Source organism: Squalius cephalus, assembly GCF_949319135.1.
Source record: "Squalius cephalus genome assembly, chromosome: 15".
NCBI classification, from domain to species: Eukaryota; Metazoa; Chordata; class Actinopteri; order Cypriniformes; family Leuciscidae; genus Squalius; species Squalius cephalus.
The window spans coordinates 33,166,943-33,185,947 of record NC_137136.1 but is presented as its reverse complement, the minus strand read 5'-3'; the positions used below and the strand labels follow the sequence as shown (position 1 = coordinate 33,185,947).

The 19,005-nt window shown below is 38.1% G+C and overlaps 1 protein-coding gene across 1 annotated transcript in view; it reads right to left on the bottom strand.

The window, feature by feature from the left end:
* The window catches only part of limd1a (LIM domains containing 1a), a 57,995-nt gene extending 40,460 nt beyond the window's left edge, over positions 1-17,535 (bottom strand). The window contains exons 1-2 of the mRNA XM_079894230.1: positions 15,894-17,535; positions 2,328-2,429 (exon numbers count right to left, since the gene is read on the bottom strand). Coding sequence (XP_079750356.1) covers positions 2,328-2,429; positions 15,894-16,953 — 1,162 coding nt within the window. The 5' untranslated portion in view covers positions 16,954-17,535. The remainder of the gene's footprint in view (positions 1-2,327; positions 2,430-15,893) is intronic.
* Between the last annotated feature and the right edge of the window lie 1,470 nt (positions 17,536-19,005).

The window sequence follows — 19,005 nt, the reverse complement described above, 5'->3', positions numbered from 1 at the left end:
CACCAACAGTTCTTTTCTTCTTTTTGTTTTCATAGCCTTCAGTATGAACATTGTTTGTAGGACAACATTGGGCTGGATGTGAAATAAAAAACAAAATAAATAACTAAAGACAGATTTTTTTTATCCAAGTAGAAAAACGTAGAAAATACCGAGATATATGCCAGTCCCTCCAGTTTTTCGCGATTCCGCGTTCGCTGAATAAAAGACAAAATCAACAAAATGTTGAATTTTTTTTTTTTTTTGAGATCCTTCATAATTCGTCATTTCACCACAAAAAAAGTGAAAAGCAACCTAATATATACGGGCTCCTATCTATGTCGTTAATGTTAATCAAACAACAACGACAACAACGGGGAAACAAACAGTAGCTACTTAAACTTAAAGCACTGTTTGTATCTGTATCTTTATGCTGTATTTATTTGTCCTGGTGTCATTTGTTTATTAGTTCTAAGTTTATTACTGACTGTTAAATTGATTAGTTAATCACTTGAGAACTTTGAACTTATATTAGGCAATTTCTTATTGCTGTGGTTTACTTGTAAGGTTTTGGTCATATTTCCCACCCTAAGTGATCATGTTAAAGCTAGATAGTACACTAGATAGACTAGCCTTTTTTTAGTAAGATACCAAAATAAACAAGATTTATGCATTTTGTTTGTTCTATTGTCATGTATGACTATTGTGCATCTAACATAATACATAATGCGTTAAATGTGGTATCCAAAATTTTTGCACATTTCTGGAAATTACCACCACAAAATCAGTCATTTTGATCGCAAAAATCACACAAAAAAATTGCTAAATATCGGGGCTGGTATATCGTATGCCACCATTTAACCAAAAAATACAGAGATATGATTTTTTGTCCATAACGCCCAGCCCTACTCAGTAACGAGTGAGTTTGTTGACATGTTTATAGCAAGCGATCTGAATAACACATCTGGTTTTCACATTACACACATCTGAAGCTAACTTCTATTTCAATGCTTCTGAGGCATGCACATAGAGTGGTATCATGAACTAGCAATGCATGAGCCAAGCATTCGGGTCTTCATTTACGAACTGCGCTCTGACCTAAGAGATAAACACCTGTTTCTCTCGTTCCCTCGCAGCTGACATAACAGATCCGGCATTCCTCCGTCCGCTCGTCCGAGCCGTCGCTCGCATACTCTCTCCTGCGCAACTATGCACTCGAATTCTCACTATCTTTAGTCTGGTAATCCGTGTAAACAGGTGGAGGTACGCGCGGACATGTTTACTACACTCATAACGAGAATCTGGACACACACTGAGAACTAAAGAGAGCGCCGCTGTGGGTCAAAGGCAGTCACGCAGAGGAGAAGCCCAGGAATGCTCATTTTCCTTCAAATAGCTCCCATTCCCAGGGGCCCGAGCAGAGCTAAATAAAGTGTGAGGAAACGAGACTGGATGAATGCATGGAATGAAGGTTTATCACTGAGCGCAAGTTCTGTTTAGTTTAGACTCAACTCTGTTTCCTGTCAGCATGTATGATCCGAACACACACACACACACACACACACACTGCCGTTCAAAAGTCTGGGATCAGTAAGATTGTTAATGCTTTTAAAATAAGTCTCTTAAGCTCACCAAGGCTGCATTTGTTTGATTAAAAAGCAAACAAAAACAATAGTAATATTGTGAAATATTATTAAGTAATTGATTTCTATTTGAACATATTTTAAAATGTAATTTATTCCTGTGATCAAAGCTGAATTTTCAGCTTTTAAAGAACAGCATTTATTTGGAATATAATCTTTTGTAACATTATAAATGTCTTTACTGACACTTTTGACCAATTTAATGCATCCTTGCTGAATAAAAGTATTAATTTCTTTCATTTCTTTCCAAAAAACAAAGAAAAAAGTTCAGATAAATGCTGTTCTTTTGCACTTTCTATTTATCAAATAATTCTGAAAGAAATTGTATACAACTGTTTCCAGCACTGATAATAATCAGAAATGTTTCTTGAGCAGCGAATCATCATATCAGAGTGATTTCTGAAGGATCATGTGACACTGAATACTGGAGTAATGATGCTGACAATTCAGCTTTGATCACAGGAATAAATTACAGTTTAAAATATATTCACATAGAAAACAGTAATTTTAAATTGTAATAATATTTCACAATATTACTGTTTTTTTTGTGGTTGTATTTTTAATCAAATAGATGCAGCCTTGGTGAGCAGAAGAGACTTCTTTTAAAAACATTCAAATCTACCGATCCCAAACTGATCCCGTACACAACACACACACACACACTGAGGATATAACCTGATCGAGTGCTCGTGTGTGTGAGATACTCACTGCACGCGCTACAGGTGAAGCAGCCGTCATGATACAGGCTTCCCATCGCCTGACACGCCTGACCGGCTCCATACACAGCCTGGCTGCACTTCACACAACTGCCTGCAAAACAGCAAGAAAACACCACACACACTTTCAGTTTCAGTCTATATTCATCATTGAAAATTAAAAATAAGTAAGAAGAACTCAGTAGAAGAGTGACAGAGGGAGCAACGCTGTCTTGTGACGCTAAGCACAATAATGTTTCTTCAGACTGGACAGTCAATGTTAGTTCGTGGCCGACACAGAGCCAGATCTACACAGGTTGCTCCAGCGCAAACCCTCTTTTGGCGTTAAAAACGACTGTCAGGATTTACTAAAGACACGCAGTGAAAATGAGCGCTGAAAAGGCGTGGACAGGGTTATTTTTGTGGCTGATATTATTACACATGCATTTGTAGGAGTTTCCCTTTCAGACGCAAGATTTATGGGAGAGAATTTAAATAAATAATGAAAAGTGATTTACTAAAGTTTCCGCTTGTCAGTTTACTGGTATTTGTGCCATTATTTAGTGTTAAACCAGATGCTAGTTTGATCTGCTCTTTGTAGATTGTGTTGGTCATTATGGAAATGATCCGACTGAGTCTGTGTTCTTTCATTTGAGCGTTTAATGTTTGATCATGCGCTGAACTTTTTTGGGATTGCGCTCTTACGCTAACTTGCCCTGTTTAGTAAATCTTCGACCCTAGCCGGTTTGGGCTTAAAACACCGACAAGCGCCTTGGAGACGAGTCGGTCTGATATTAGTAGCCTTGGGTAATTTTAAATAAAAGTGCTTTTACCAAATGGACCCAAATTATTTTAAAATATGTCACCTTCCCATTATTTACAATAAATACATAACAAATCATCTTATGATAATGTTATTATCCCCCTTCTTCTCTGTCTGTGCTTCTATGTGTAAATGACCAAACCCTCCAGCGCTCCATATAAAACACGCAACAGCCGAGGCATTCGAGAGGAGGAGTGTGGGGATTTGTTTAGCAATATTAGCATTAATATAAATGTCCTTGTCGTTTGAGGTGCAACATAAAGCTTGTGCACTAAGTACTATTGCCAGATATCGATCACAGAAAACCCATCGAAACACAGTTGAGGCCAAACTAATCAACTCAATTGAAATAACAAAAATTAAGGTCACACTTTAGGGTCAGATTCTCTCTATTAACTAAATATGAACTTTTTCCTCAATAAACTCTTAATTACTGCTTATTAATGGTCATGCAGAATAAGGCATTAATATGTGCTTTATAAGTACTAATAAACAGCCAATATCCTAGTAATGTGTATGCTAATAAGCAACTAGTTAATAGTGAGAATTGTACCCTAAACTAAAGTGTTACCAAAATTAAACCACAACTTTTATATGCTCGTGTTTTCCTCAAACTAAACAATTTGCGATAATCCACGGTTAACTTATTCTCCCAACATTTTTGATATACAGTAGTGGGCAAAAGTGCTGTCCGGAGAGGATATTTGTTTTTACTGACCCTACAAGTTCGATTAAACCATCAAAATGTAAGTAAAATTAATATGAGGGAAGAACAAAAGACTAAACTTGGTTAAGCTACTTATTAAGCAAAAAAAAGACAAACTACAGCTACAGGTTTTATTTTACTATGCAAAAAAATGCATAGAAAAACAAAAAGCGGACAGGAAAAAGCATACATTGACTACAACATGATTCATTATTAATATGTGGTTGGTTCTCTCTTGTTTCTGCATGTGTTCATAATTTCTCTGTATGAACAAAAAATGGTGTCAGCACAGTTTGGCATGTTTTTTTGCGTTATTATTACAAATAAAACAATCGACTACAAGCACAACTACACAATATGCTTACAAAATCTTTTTCATTAACATTTGAATAAATGGTGAGGATCAGGGTGAAGATCAAGATTTTCCTAGACCGGAAACTAATTTTAAACATATAGGGCCCTATTTTCAGGATCTAAGTGCATAGTCTAAAGCGCACGGCGCAAGTGCACTTATGGCGTGTCCGAATCCACTTTTGCTAGTTTAACGACGGGAAAAATGGTCGGCGCTCCCGGCGCATGGTCTAAAAGAGTTTCCCTATTCTCTTAATGAGTAATGGGTGTGTTTTGGGATTTACGTGCGTTAAACCAACCAGAGTCTCATCTCTCATTCCCTTTAAATGCCAGTTGCACTCGCGCCATGGCGGATTCACTATTTAGTATTTACATGACTGAATTTAATTGTTTTGATTAAACCATATCTTAATGTACACAATAATAATCTTTTACATTGTAATCCTTTTATTTTAAATATTTGCCATGTTTGTGTGCTGCGCAGTGTGTGTAATAAGCAGTGTATGCGAGTGTTGGACCCGCCTATAGGCGCACATTACTAATGCGCTCTTTAAATTACAAAAAAAAAAAAATTGCGCCATTGACTTTAGATCAGGTTTCAGTTGGTCAATGGCTCAGTCTATTTCAGTTCCTCAAAGTAGCAACACGCCATCAATGCGCCTGAACACACACTCGTTCTCAGACCAGCAGCCCATGGGGGAACAAATGGGTGCAAATGCATTTGCTATTTAAACAACGTGGTGCAGGACGTGAAAATGATAACTGCGTCAGGCTGACACTAGCAAAACACACTTGCGTCGCGCTTGGCGCTGCATTGAGCCGGGTGTAAGATAGGGCCCTTAAGCTTTTAGATCAAAAGGTTCATGAGAAAGATCATGAGAAACTGTGTGTCCAAATGAAATTATAGTTTAGCTGCAATAATTACATTTCTTTATTTTTCACGAGTAAACTATTTGACAGGTCAGTAACTGGCTTTGCAACTAGGTTCGTTCACTTTATTTTTACTTTTGTAACACTAATGACAAACAGCCATATTGTGGACAGGGATTATCCTTTTGCTAAGTCCTGTTTCCGGCCACAGACCCCCCATTTAAAGCATGATAAAGACTAATATACATTGTGCACTGAAGATTAGTAGTAGTAATAGTGCAATATTGCATCATTATGCACTGTCAAGTCAAGTCACCTTTATTTATATAGTGCTTTTTACAATACAGATTGTTTCAAAGCAGCTTTACAGAGATAACAGGAAAGTAATGCAAAGTTTGTTTCTAGAAGAAAATATTGTTAAAGTTTAGCTTAAGTAAGTTCAGTGATAGTTCATTTTTGTTGTAGAAAAGTTATTAATTTAGTTAATATATATATATATATATATATATATATATATATATATAGAGCCGCTCTGGAGAAAACCGTGATATAATTGTCCAGCTCAGTTCAGTTCTCATATGTGACCTTGGACCACAAAACCAGTCTTATGAGTCAGTTTGAAATTGAGATGTATACATCATACATCTGAAAGCTGAATAAATGAGCTTTCCATTGATGTATGGTTTGTTAGGATAGGACAATATTTGGCCGAGATACAACTAGTTGAAGATCTGGAATCTGAGGGTGCAAAACAAAATCGAAACATTGAGAAAATCTCCTTTAAAGTTGTTCATTTATGTTGGCGATTGTGCAGCATTTACTCACAAAAATAAATGTTTTATATATTTATGGTGGGAAATTTACAAAATATCTTCAAGGAACATGATCTTTACTTAATATCCTAATGATTTGTGGCATAAAAGAAAAATTGATAATTTTGGCCCATACAATGTATTGTTGCCACAAATATACCCGTGCGACTTGTGACTGGTTTTGTGATCCAGGGTCACATATAATGGTGTCAATGCAGGCAGAGCACTAATATTGTTGAATATTAAATTAAATGTCCCCAACTAAGCAAGCCACTGTGAATAATGGACTAAAAAGAAATACCACACAAGAACTGTGTAACAGTATACTTCACATTATGTTCACATTAGCACACACACATCAGATGGTATAGCGAGAGCTAATTAGTAAACACCCAGACCCTTATGACCTTCAGAGAACATTACATTAAGATGAGCTTAAGATAGCCGTTCAGCTCAAGTGAAATCACAAGACTGGCTGTGGGGAAGGTGAGCTGAGGACACAACCGGGTCTTTGTCCATGTCTGTGGGTTCAGGCTGGTCTACGTGGCTTGTGCTGGGAGAACATTTAAGCAAGCATGAGCTGAGATAACAGTGTTAAACAGACAGAGGTCTCCTCTAAGAGGGAGGGCCAGCGCTGGAAACACACAAAAGAGTCTCTGTGTCATCTGGTATTCAGCAAACATCATGCTAACCAGATCTGCCCACTCAGCTAAACCTGGTCGAAGGCAACAAGCTCAGTCAGACTAGACACAATCAGAGCCACATCTGCTGCACAAAAAGGCTTTTCATTGAAAGATGCAATTGAAGTAATTCATTTAAACCGGGTCTGGATTCAGTAAAACTGGAGAATGTTACATTTCATCCGTCAATGACGTAAATGTGCTGATTTGTGTGTAATGCGCTGACGCGTCGTATTGTGTTGTGTTCATCCCCAATGATCACGGCATCAAAAGTATGGGAATTCTTTAATTCTTTCCTATATATCACGTTGTTTATGCAATATGAATCTAAATGGCAATTGTGCAGATCAAGTCAATGTGAGCAACATTTTGAAAATAAATAATACAAGTGCATTTCGGATTACAACTGGCACTATGTACTGAAGTAAATCATATTCAATGCCATTCACGGTTATATATTGGCCAACAGATTCCCATGAGCACCAGTGGCATTTGTTTACAGCACTACATCTACAAATAAAAGACTAAATCAGTTATGGTTATTCACCAGCCCACGTGTGCTTATTAATACATTAATGTAAGTATAGCCAGGCTCCTAAATTTACACGTGCCAAATGCCACATGCAAATGAAAATGAGCTTTGGCAGTTGTCCCGAACTGTACTAACAGACACATAACGATGAGAAATAAAAAACCGAAGGAACAGACAATGATAAACACATAATAAACTGAACTGGCTCATGTGGTCGGTCACATGATTGTCAGCTCAGCTGTAAACAAAATGTCTGTTATTGGTTGCACAATAAATAAATGTTTATGTTTAATTTAATAATAGGAAAACAATTTCCCGTTTATTATTTGATTCAATTTGATTTGATTAAAATGGGGAAAAATGACACACTATGGTTTAAATAATTCTCTGTCAAGTAGTAAAATTATGCATTGTGCAACCCCCAACGTAGATACAGTAAATGTATATAATAAATATACTGTATATATATATATATTTTAAATATTGCAAAAATGGCCCATTTCAAAACTTGTTGTTCTCGTTTCTCTTTTCATTCTTAACAACTCCTGCTCACTGTAGTGCAGGGGTGACATAATTCATTATTCTTGTAAACAGTTTCCAGCATTTCAGTAACAATAGTGTCCATATTTAAAATGTGTACACATTACTGCGAAATGCAACAATTACTGTACGGTGCTTGGCTGTGGTCAAAAAATATTTACAAAACCAACTTTTGGATTGATCCCTTCTTGTAGAATTAGACATGTGGATTCGGGTAATTAAATGACCACATAAACTTGGTGTTTGTAAAAAAAAACAGAAAAAAAAAAACCTTGGCTAATTCCGCTGGGGATTTTTACATCGGTGGTGGGAGAAAAAAACAGACATTCTCGATTTGGCTGGAAATAAAATTGACCAGCCACTTTAAATTAGAGCTGCACGTGAATCAGGATTGTTTTTTGGTTCAAACAGAGATTTTAACTAGCATTACTAGCTATTACTAAACTAGCAATTTACTAGAGGTTCTGACATTGCTGCTGTCTATTTAAAATGTTTAATTAAATTAAAAAGTGTTTTTTTTTTTTTAACGATTTGAATTAATGATTCATTGACTCACTCATAAATACTTCACTTGTTTCATTATTACTGGATGAATCAGCGTTTTTAAGCGAATCTTGATTAATGATTCAATGAATCACTCATAAATACTTCACTTGTTTCATTGCTGGATGAATCAGTGTTTTTAAACGAATCTTGAATGAATGATTCAATGAATCACTCATAAATACTTCACTTGTTTCATTATTACTGGATAAATCAGCGTTTTTAAGTGAATCTTGAATGAATGATTCAATGACTTATAAAATACTTCACTTGTTTCACTGCTGGATGAATCAGCGTTTTTAAGCAAATCTTGATTAATGATTCAATGAATCACTCATAAATACTTCACTTGCTTCATTGCTAGATGAATCAGCGTTTTTAAACGAATCTTGAATGAATGATTCAATGAATCACTCATAAATACTTCACTTGTTTAATTTTTACTGGAAGAATCAGCATTTTTAAACGAATCTTAAATTAATGATTCAATAATACACTCATAAATACTTTGCTTGTTTCATTACTAAATGAATCATTGTTTGTAAACGAATCTTGAATGAATGATTCAATGACATAAATTTTAAGTCTCTTGTCAAGTGGTGTAATGATGTAATGATTTGAAGCGCCAAATTACTTTCAACATGATTTGCTCTATTTCAATCTCTTCCGTAGACACCAGTGTTTATATCTGAACTATAGGCTAAACTTTTATCCCAGTTCTTGTGTCATAATACTGTATGAATATTAGGGCTGTCAGTTAACGCGTTATTAACGGCGTTAACGCAAACCCATTTTAACGGCGTCAATTTTTTTATCGCGCGATTAACGCCTAGCAAACTTTGTAATTTTTTTTCACATACTTTTGCAACAACACCACCAGATCTAGCTAGACCGGAAACAAAACAACAGGCACGCCGCACACACTTGTTTGGGCTTGTGAGCCGGCCAAAGACTGGACGAGAAGCCGTGTCTAGGACAACTTGTATCGCACATCGGACGCACACTTTCTCAGTTTATGGCCAGCAATAAAACGCCGAATGACGCCGCCGGTGTGTGTTCACTCATAGAGAATAATGTGTTCGAATTTTAAATACGAGGCGCTGCGCTTCGCTTCTCATCCAGTGTGCGACCCCCTTTAACGTTACGTTTTGAGTGGATGAATGATGAGCGCGAGACGCCGAAATGGATGCCATTAAGATTCTGAATGGAAAGTTTAATTTAAAAAAAGTGGCCAAATGGTTCAATTGACAAGACCAAAGTGATCTGTGTGTTTTGTCGTTGTGAACTGAGCTATCATTGCAGCACGTCCAGTCTGAAATACTACTTGATGGCCAAGCACACACACAGCTGATGCGAATTCTCCGCCCGCTCGTCAATATCAGGACCTCGTCAGTATTTCTTTCACCCTTTTATTGATGGACAGTGTTACATTGTGTGAGAGATTATTTGCTCCAAGTGAGAATGTTAGTGTGAAATTGAACACTACCGTATATGCCGGTGTCGTTTCAATAAAAAACATTTGCTCAAAGCAAGCCGATCCACTTTTCCATGTTGGTAAGAGTATTAAAATGAGAAAAAATAATGGGACAAAAATAAATCAAGAGACATTTAGAATAGATAAAAATGTGCAATTAATTGCGATTAATCGCGAGTTAACTATGACATTAATGCGATTAATCGCGATTAAATATTTTAAGCGTTTGACAGCACTAATGAATATATGTAACACAGAAATAATGATAGTGAAGCTGTTTCATACCTAAACATGACAACTGCTCTCTCTGGATCAGCGGCAGCGCCAGCACAGATCTGAACTAATGATTTTATAAAGGTTTAATAGACATAGCCGAATCATTGTTATTTAGGAATGAGATCATGTGGGTCTTTGAATCGAGATTGCAATCTTTTAACGTTCAAATGTGCAGCTCTACTGTAAATGTTCAAATTATCTTACATCCCCATGAGAAGCAATTACCGCATGAATAGGGCTTAAAAAATGATAGCAGGCACATTTTCCACCAATGAGAGGTTAAGTAATTCCGGACCCAGATACAGTCATTCAGGAGAGCAGGACATGAACTCAAGAGCTATGGGACAGGAAGCCAAGAATCCTAGACAACTATTAAGATAAAGCCATCTAGTCGACAGGAAGATTAAGGAATCCTTCATCAAAAGAGCACAGGGAACAAAGCATGAATGTGTGTCTGTTGCTGGTGTGTATGTGTGCACAAGGCGGGACTCCCCCCCCCCTCTCCCCTCATCTCATCCAGTGTCTCTTCCCAAACTAAACCGAGTGGCAGGGAGAGGCCAAGCGTAACCCACTCCAGACGGGGGGGACGCCAACCATTTGTGTGTCAACAGAGGCGAAACCACCAGTAGACTTCACTATAGTCTTGTAATTTATTAACATCTCTTTGTCCTTGTTTAGCTACCCTGTAAAATCCAGACATTCCTCACAGATCCCTGCGGTGTAGCAGCTGTCAGACCGAGACTATAAACACCAGCATGGATTATTATGCCAACTCAGCATCCAGAACACATCAACAGGACACAGGTGTCAGCAGGAACATCTTTCAGTGCCTTTTGGATGTAAACAGAAGAGCTTGGTCATCAATACACTGTCCAATGGCAAGAACCTATAATATTACACTACTTAGTAGGACTGTAAATCTTTGGGTGGACAGAGAATCGATTTGATTTATGAATGATTTTTGTAAATTCAAAATGTTTTGATTAGAGATGATTCACAATAACACTTGGGGCCCTATCATACGCAAACAGGCGTCGCGCCAAGTGTTTTTTGCTAGTTTCAGCCTGACGCAGTTTTCATTTTCACGTCCTGCCATGTTGTTTAAATATCAAATGCAATTGTGCCCATTTGTGCGGCCACGGGCTGCTGGTCTGAAAACGAGGTTCAGGCGCATTGATGATGTTGTTATTTTGAGGAACTGAAATAGACTGAGCCATTGACCAACGCTTTATTTAACCTCGCGCACAAGCAGATCCGTTTCCTCGCTAGAGAAGCATTCAGTTTTTCCGCTTGCAAATCCCGTCATGTAAATAGCGAATCTGCCATGGCGGAGCACAACTGGCTTTTAAAGGGAATGGGAGATGAGACTCTGATTGGTTTATTTCATGTTACGCCCAAAAACACACCCATTACTCATTAAGAGAATAGAGACAACTCTTTTAGACCATGCGCTGTGAGCGCCGACCATTTTTCCCGTCATTAAACTAGCAAAAGTGGATTCGGATATACATACGTGCACTTGTGCCCTGCGCTTTAGACCATGTGCTTAGATAATTAAAATAGGGCCCTTAATGTGATACGATTAACGATTGGATTCTGGGGCAAAAAAAAAAAAAAAAAAATCTTTAGTCCATTGTTAAAGGAGAACTCCGGTCAATTTTAACATTGAGCTCATTTTTTTGTACATTTGGAGTGCTGTCAATACAGAGAACAACGACAAAAATCGGTGTTGCCTACACCGTGTTATCCTCTTTTTAAAATTTGCACCCTGTTGACTTCAATGGGGCAAGTACTAAACCGGCTTTTAGCCTCTTAACATCCTTGATGTGTCATTACAAGTGCACAGGTCATGTGAGTGATTACTTCAGAGTGAACACGGTGAATCTGACTGCAGTAGATGTGAAAGAAATGTATAAAAATGATGTTATTTAAGCCAGCGCAAATACCTGTTTACATCCTGTTTTTCGGTTAAAGTCCAAAGTAGTCGATTGCCGAGTTCACGCGCATAGGTTTAGTTACCTATGATCACGCGCGTGAACTCGGCAATCGACTACTTTAAGTCAACAGGGTGCAAATTTTAAAAAGAGGATAACACGGTGTAGGCAACACCGATTTTTGTCGTTGTTCTCTGTATTGACAGCACTCCAAATGTACAAAAAAATGAGCTCAATGTTAAAATTGACCGGAGTTCTCCTTTAAATGTGAGTTCATGTTAGTTCTTAATGATGCTATATAATTTATTTTAATAGCCTATACAAATTGGCATATGTAGAAAATGACATATAGGCCAACATTTAAAAAGGCTTTAAAAGTATTAATAGTTCATGTTAACTATTGTGTAGGATAGTGTTAATATATAGGCTACACAACCTAACTAACTAAACCTAAACTAACTTTCCCTTACGGAATAGGAAGAAAAGCCCTCTTTGTTCTTATTATACAGAGTATTTTATAACACACCTCTGCATGAAGTGAGGTTCTCTTATTTTCATTCAAATAAAATGCTACAGATGAATCATTCATTCATATCAATTATTTAATGAAATAAAGGATTCACGATTCAAGATCGATCCATATGCATCGTCAGGATTTGTAATCGAGGAAACGAATGAATCGTTACTCTCCTACTGTTTACTATTTAACTGTTTGTTAATGCAGGCATTATTACTATTATGGATCTTTTTGACATTTCTGGGGTTCTCAGAAGCAGAAGTTTTTTCAGAAGTTACGCATTTCCATTTGAAACCAATTGCAACAATAGCATTTCTATGACTTTCCAAATTCCAGATAAAAAAATAAAGCAAAAAAAAATAAATTACAAATATGAAAATATATACTGTATAAAAAAAACGTTGTTTTTTTAATATAGATTTACGGTGTGAATTAAATCTGTTCAAAAGGGTCCATTGGTGATTGGTTACACCATTAACTTTTTCTTCAGGAAATATAAAAATCTAGTTTTAAAAACAATTGTCCAAACAACACTTGTAATGGCCTGAATGATATTTGACATTTTCCAGATTTGAGAGCTCTTAAAAAGAAAATGTGTGTGGGGTTGCCAATAATAGCAATGCACTTTAATCACCCACTCCTCAGTTTACATAAAAATCCTTGATTTGTTCAGTTCATGCAAGGCCAAATGCAGCATTTGTGACACAATGTATGTTCTGGTGTGAATCAGAGAGCGAGTGACAGTTTCGAGCCAGAGTAAAGTACAAAGGTCAGGAGGATGTGAGCGGCACAGCATGTGTTTAATAGTTAAATTTAAACCAGCAATTCCCCAGTGATCACATTATACACCACGCATAAACAGTGAATGTCCAGATACATGCTTAAAGGAAATGGTTTATGTTTCTATGTAGGCTTAAGCACAATAATGATCATGTTTGTGACTATATCTGTATCTTTTCTGCAATCACAGTAACAGATACTAAAGATACTTCCCACAGTATTTGTGCTTTTCCAGACATTTACAAGAGCAGCTTGGGATCACGTTCTTTATCTGAGAAATATTCTACACTGATACATCAATGCATTATATCTATATGACAGTAAAACCTCTCAGTGATCTATTTAGTTACAGAAGGAACTGATTCATTGTGATGTTTTTCAGCCATCTACTATGTAAGACATGAGAGCAATGCATATCAAGACAAGGAAACAAGTTAAAACTGCTCAATGCACCATCAGAAACTACTGTCAAAAACACTGAAACTGGAACAGACGCACATCAGATGTCAACATGTGCCACCAATTAGCCAGTAAAGCCAAAATACTGAACTAGTTTAGGAACACATGCTCATTAATAGGGTCCAAATGAGATTCTGCTCCTTCTGGTGTGTCCTGTGTCATGTGGTGAGTCTCACTCAAAGACCACCCATGCTTTCTTTACGTATTTTAGAAGTCTGCTTAGGCGCCAAAGTGTTACAGTTTTTATGGACCTCACTTATATTTATAGATGGCATATTTAATTTGATGCAGATGAAAATGGGAATTAATCATGACCTAAAGCCATTGGGCCTCATTCATGAATTTTTGTGTAAATCATTCGTAAAACCGATTTGACGTAAATTTTCGGATTCATCAAAGTGTTCGTATTTTTCAAATGTTAGTTGGTACAAAATTTACATGCGTAAGTGGTACGTAAAACATTAAAAAACATTTTTTTTTCTTTGTTAGGCAAACTGACGACACTGAATTCATGAGTTTGCCCTTGCCCATATAGGTAATCTTAACTCTTTCCGTGTCATTGACAGAATTTTACGACTAACTGTGTTTTCACTGTTATACTGTAGGGGGCGCTGTTACACATCTTCTAAAAGAGTACTGAATCTCCTGATCAAAACACAGGCGAAGAAGAAGCGGAAACAAGTGATATCAGATGTAAGCAGATGCATTTGTAAAATGATGCAATCACCATCATTAAACAACATATAAATCAAAACTGCCTAATGTTGCTGAATGAAATGTCGACCCATTTGAGGATGTTGATGGACTCGATCTACTCCATCTGTGTTTTGATCATCGTTCTGAATCAGATCTGGATGTACTCATATTTACTAAGCACCAACCTTACGTTCTCTCTCTTGAATCCCACACGGAAGTGATTTAAACTGCGGTTCATCGACTGGCCACTAGAGGCTGCAAAAGAGAGTCAATCCCATAAACCCCCATGTTAAAATACCAAACTTTACAGCAAAAAAAAAAAAAAAGAAAAAAAAAGTGTTTACAGCCTGGTACAAAAAGTGGTTTTGATCTATATTGTTAATTTTGCCCTTCATGACAACTGAGGGGGTGATTTTTTTTTATATATATATAATAACTCATACATTTAAATTATTTTAAGCCTTAAAGTTCTGCATAATTAAGGATGTGGCCACTTGAGTGACAGGTGGATTGGCGCTTATGTCACTACTAGCCGTTTGTCTGCTGTCTATTAGCGTCACGTCACCTCAGCTAATCCGCTTCGCTGCACATTTACGTTTATCCGGGAGTGGCGCGCTGCCAAGATGGCGACGGCCGGCTCCGCCCACTTTGGGCTTCAAAAATGCTCTTCAGAAACACTACGGCTGACGCCACGCACACTATGCCCATATTTTTTTAGTCTATGATATTTACAAAGTTTCATGAATGAGGCCCATAGAGTGAAATTTACTCTTAGTGAATTTTGCATCACAGTAAAGGGAGACCTCACCCAAAAAAAAAAAAAAAAAAAAAATATATATATATATATATATATATCGGAAAGATATGAGGTTGAATAACGAACAGAATTTTACCAGTTTTTGCCAACACTACCCCTTTAAATATCCCATATTTCCTGAGCTCCTGAACTTTAAACCAAAAATAATTCTACTCTTATGTCAATAACTCGTAACTAAAGTAAATTTAAACTAATCTCAACATTGAGCACAAAAGATAATAAAATACCGTATGTGTTTGGTTTTGTGATATACCCTGCAAGAGACATTTGGCAGGTCTTTAGCAGAGGCAAATGTGAATGAATGTAGATTTGTTTTGCAGGCCCATGGGGCGAACAGGAGTGGCAGTGTTAGTTTAGGGTGGCTTCATACTCAGCGGGCACTGTGCGACTCTTCAGGGAAAGCACACTCATACAGATCAGAGCCTAACTCAGTGAAAAAGAAACAGCACAGTCTGCCTTTGGTGATTAAACTGATGAAATAAAATAAATGAACACCAGATGAGAAAGAATGCAAGTCCCAGGAATAGCTTCTGGAAAGGAAAAAGCCTGGAAAGGCAGGGATCTGCATGGCTCTTTCACACACTCACACACAATTGACTGACTGTATGGTGCACATTATGGCAACCACCACACACACACACACACATATGGAGGGAAGGTCAAGTGGAAACAGGCAGAGGGTTTTTCAATCAACAAGCTGCTAAATACAATTGCAGATGTGAGCCAGATAAATAGAAGAACACACTGGCAGGGATCACGTTGTGCTTACCAAAGTACTCAGCCTTTGGCTGGACGTCCATCTCCTTTTCCAGGCGCTCAGTTAAAGCTTCTAACTTTATTTCAGCCACAGATGGCCCCGGATCCGCCTGTACGTGGAGGGTCTGGCATGGCAGTTTGAGTGTCCGGGAGGGGCTGGAGGACTCATCATTGGGAGACTTAACTCCTGATGTGGGAGCAGGGATTGTCGGGATACTAGGCGCAGTGTTTTTGGGTTGGAGTGGCTCACTTTGCTTCCCTCCATGGGACACTGGAAGTGGGGTCACTTGGGTAAGCAAGGGGGTGCCGATGTTATGACCTGCCCCGTTTAGGCATGTTGGTCCACTGGATGACCACTGGGGAGTTATGGGTTGACTAGCGCTAGCTTGATGATATGAATCCCTGTATGTTGCTGTGGGCGATTTCCCTGATGTGGCAAAGGTTTGAGGAAAGCCTTGGGACACTGGAGAATGATTCGGACCAGCTTCATGAGAGCTAGAAGTGTTGGAGAAAGGAGATAATGGCATCTGAGACGGGTTGCCACTTTTTGACGCCCATGTGCCAGGAGGACTGGTTGATGGTGATGCCCGGGATGGCACTGGTATCGGGTTAACAGCAATTCCAGTCTCCTTACTGTCATAACCCCTGATACTGCCATCATGTAAGCCGGATGAATGATGTTTTTGTCCTTCATAAGATATGTATGGAGTCACATTGGCAGTGCCAACCATTGGTCCAGAGATGATGGGTGGTTTGGCTGCTGCTTCACCAGCTTGTCTATAACTATTGATGGGTGGCCTGTCTTTGGTGTAAAATGTGTTATCTGACACTTTCGGATGACTTCCATTGATCCTTGCTGCTGGCAAACTTTCGTTTCTTGATATCTCCTCTTGCTGCTTTTGCATGTGTATTCTGCTCATTTTTGAGGCAAAAACTTTCCTGGTTTCTTCAAAATCCGGGTTGTTTCCTGCATCTCTCTTCACGCGAAATAAGCCGTCCTTCGATGCTTCATACATATTCAAGTCCTCGATGAATTTACTCGCCTCAAGTCCCAAATCGTCGTATTTATCCATGTTTGCAACTGGAAACACACTCAGAAAGTAAGTTTTAAAACGACTTCTGTCCGTTGAGGAGATAGTCAAACCATTGAAGATGGAAAACTGATGGGGAACAGCTGTTCAAAGTCATCTACCTGTAAAAAATAATCACTCAAACTGCAAAAACCACGTGAAGAGTTTGTTTACACACAGATTAAATCCACTAAAATAGCGACGCGCAAAAATCGCGACGGGAAAGCTATTTCAAGTCAATCTGTCAGCCTCTGAATAATAAAACTAGAAAAACCGAAGACAGCGACAAAAACAGCAACTCTAAAGAACTAATAACTGACTGTAAAGAAACGGACAAGAGCAAACCTGCGCTAACTTTCGGAGGCAGCTCTCAGTTTACGTGAAACCCGACCGAAAATCTTAAACCTGGACGAGAGCTGGTTGAAACTGCTCCTTTAGCGAACTCTTCTCCTCAATGAGAGAGAGAGATTGAGCGACTCCCGCCTCCGTGCTGCTCTTTGCTCGCGCCCAGTGTGTGTGTGTGTGTGTGTGTGTGCATGTGTGAGTGAATGAAGAAGCGCGAGACCAGCTGTGCAGTTCTCGAGCGCGCGGCCGCGGAGAGGAAAACACACTTGTACAGCGGGGAGTTGATTCTCACGGATCCCCATGATAAATATTCATTATCAGTCTTTTGGGGTTTGGAAAACGCTTTACGCGGTTTAGAAAGCTTGTACTTGAAAGAGACTTGAAAAAATTCCACTATCGTGCGGTTGCGTAGTAATTTCACATGATTAAAGTACATTGAAGAGAATTTGCTCACCACAAAACACATGGAAATAATCCAGAACTTCATTATAGAAAATTTGACATCTAACGTTGATTTTGAGATGTTACCAACTGAGGACAAACAAAAACAACCACAACAAAACTCCTGTGTATCCACTCAGCAAAAATGGCAGGTTGTTGTCAACGGTCAAATATGGGCAAACCGTTGGGTTAAACATTGTAATTCAAAAATTTAAAGGGGTTTGCCCATATTTGACCCAAACATGGGTTGAAACAGCCCATCTTTTTTTAGAGTGCATTAACTTGTTTATTTATAAGTTAATTTATGAATCAGGGCTGAACATTTAAGGTCTTTGCACACTGAATCCGAAATTTTCTCATGCGTTTTTTCGTATCCGTCATTCTGTGGCTCTAAACTGTCAAAACACCATTCAAACCCTTATGGATGCGAAAAAACGCAGAAAATCGAACCCGATTTGATTTTTTTTTTTTTTGATGGACGAAAGTTTCGGAGGCAGTGTAAGTGTGATTGACATAACGTGAAATCGTATTTATTTTTTAACGTGCGAAAATTTCGGACGCGAATTTCGGACTCAGTGTGCAAGGGCCCTTGTCATTGTCTTCCGAACAAGTACGGTCATTCAGTTAAAAAGTTGCTTGTCCGGAAAAAAATTTTTTGTGTGTGTTGTAAATATCATTTATTCTAAAGCCGTATTCTCACCAGTCTTCTGTTTTGCAATATTTAAACCTGAATATTTGTGACATTTACCAATTCAGGGACCGCATTTATGAGTGAGTCATTGAGTCAAATGATTCGTTCAAACGGCTGATTCATTCAAGAATGAGGCAGTTTTTTATGAATGGGTCAGTGAATCTATAGGCTTGTTCGACTTGAACCGGCGCTGCACAGACCGATCGGTTTATGACATCAAAGTACCGCGAGAGGGAATAGAGAGTAGACAGCTCCTTAATTATGCTTTTGAGTCGCTCTCGCGGCTCTTCGATGTCATAAACCGATCGGTCTGTGCAGCGCCGGTTCAAGTCGAACAAGCCTTTTGACTCAAACGATTCGTTCAAAACGCTGCGTCATCCAGTAATGAAACACGTTTGAGTGTTGTTGTGATCTTTATTTGTAACTTTTTTCACTGCTGAAACTGAACAAAAACAGTCAACATTGTGTCTAAAATGTAAGGTTAATTAATTTTAACTACTTGTTTATTGAACAATTTGAACTGTTGTATGAAATCAGTGTCACATTTTCAATCGTGATGGTATTCAGGGAAACATGTC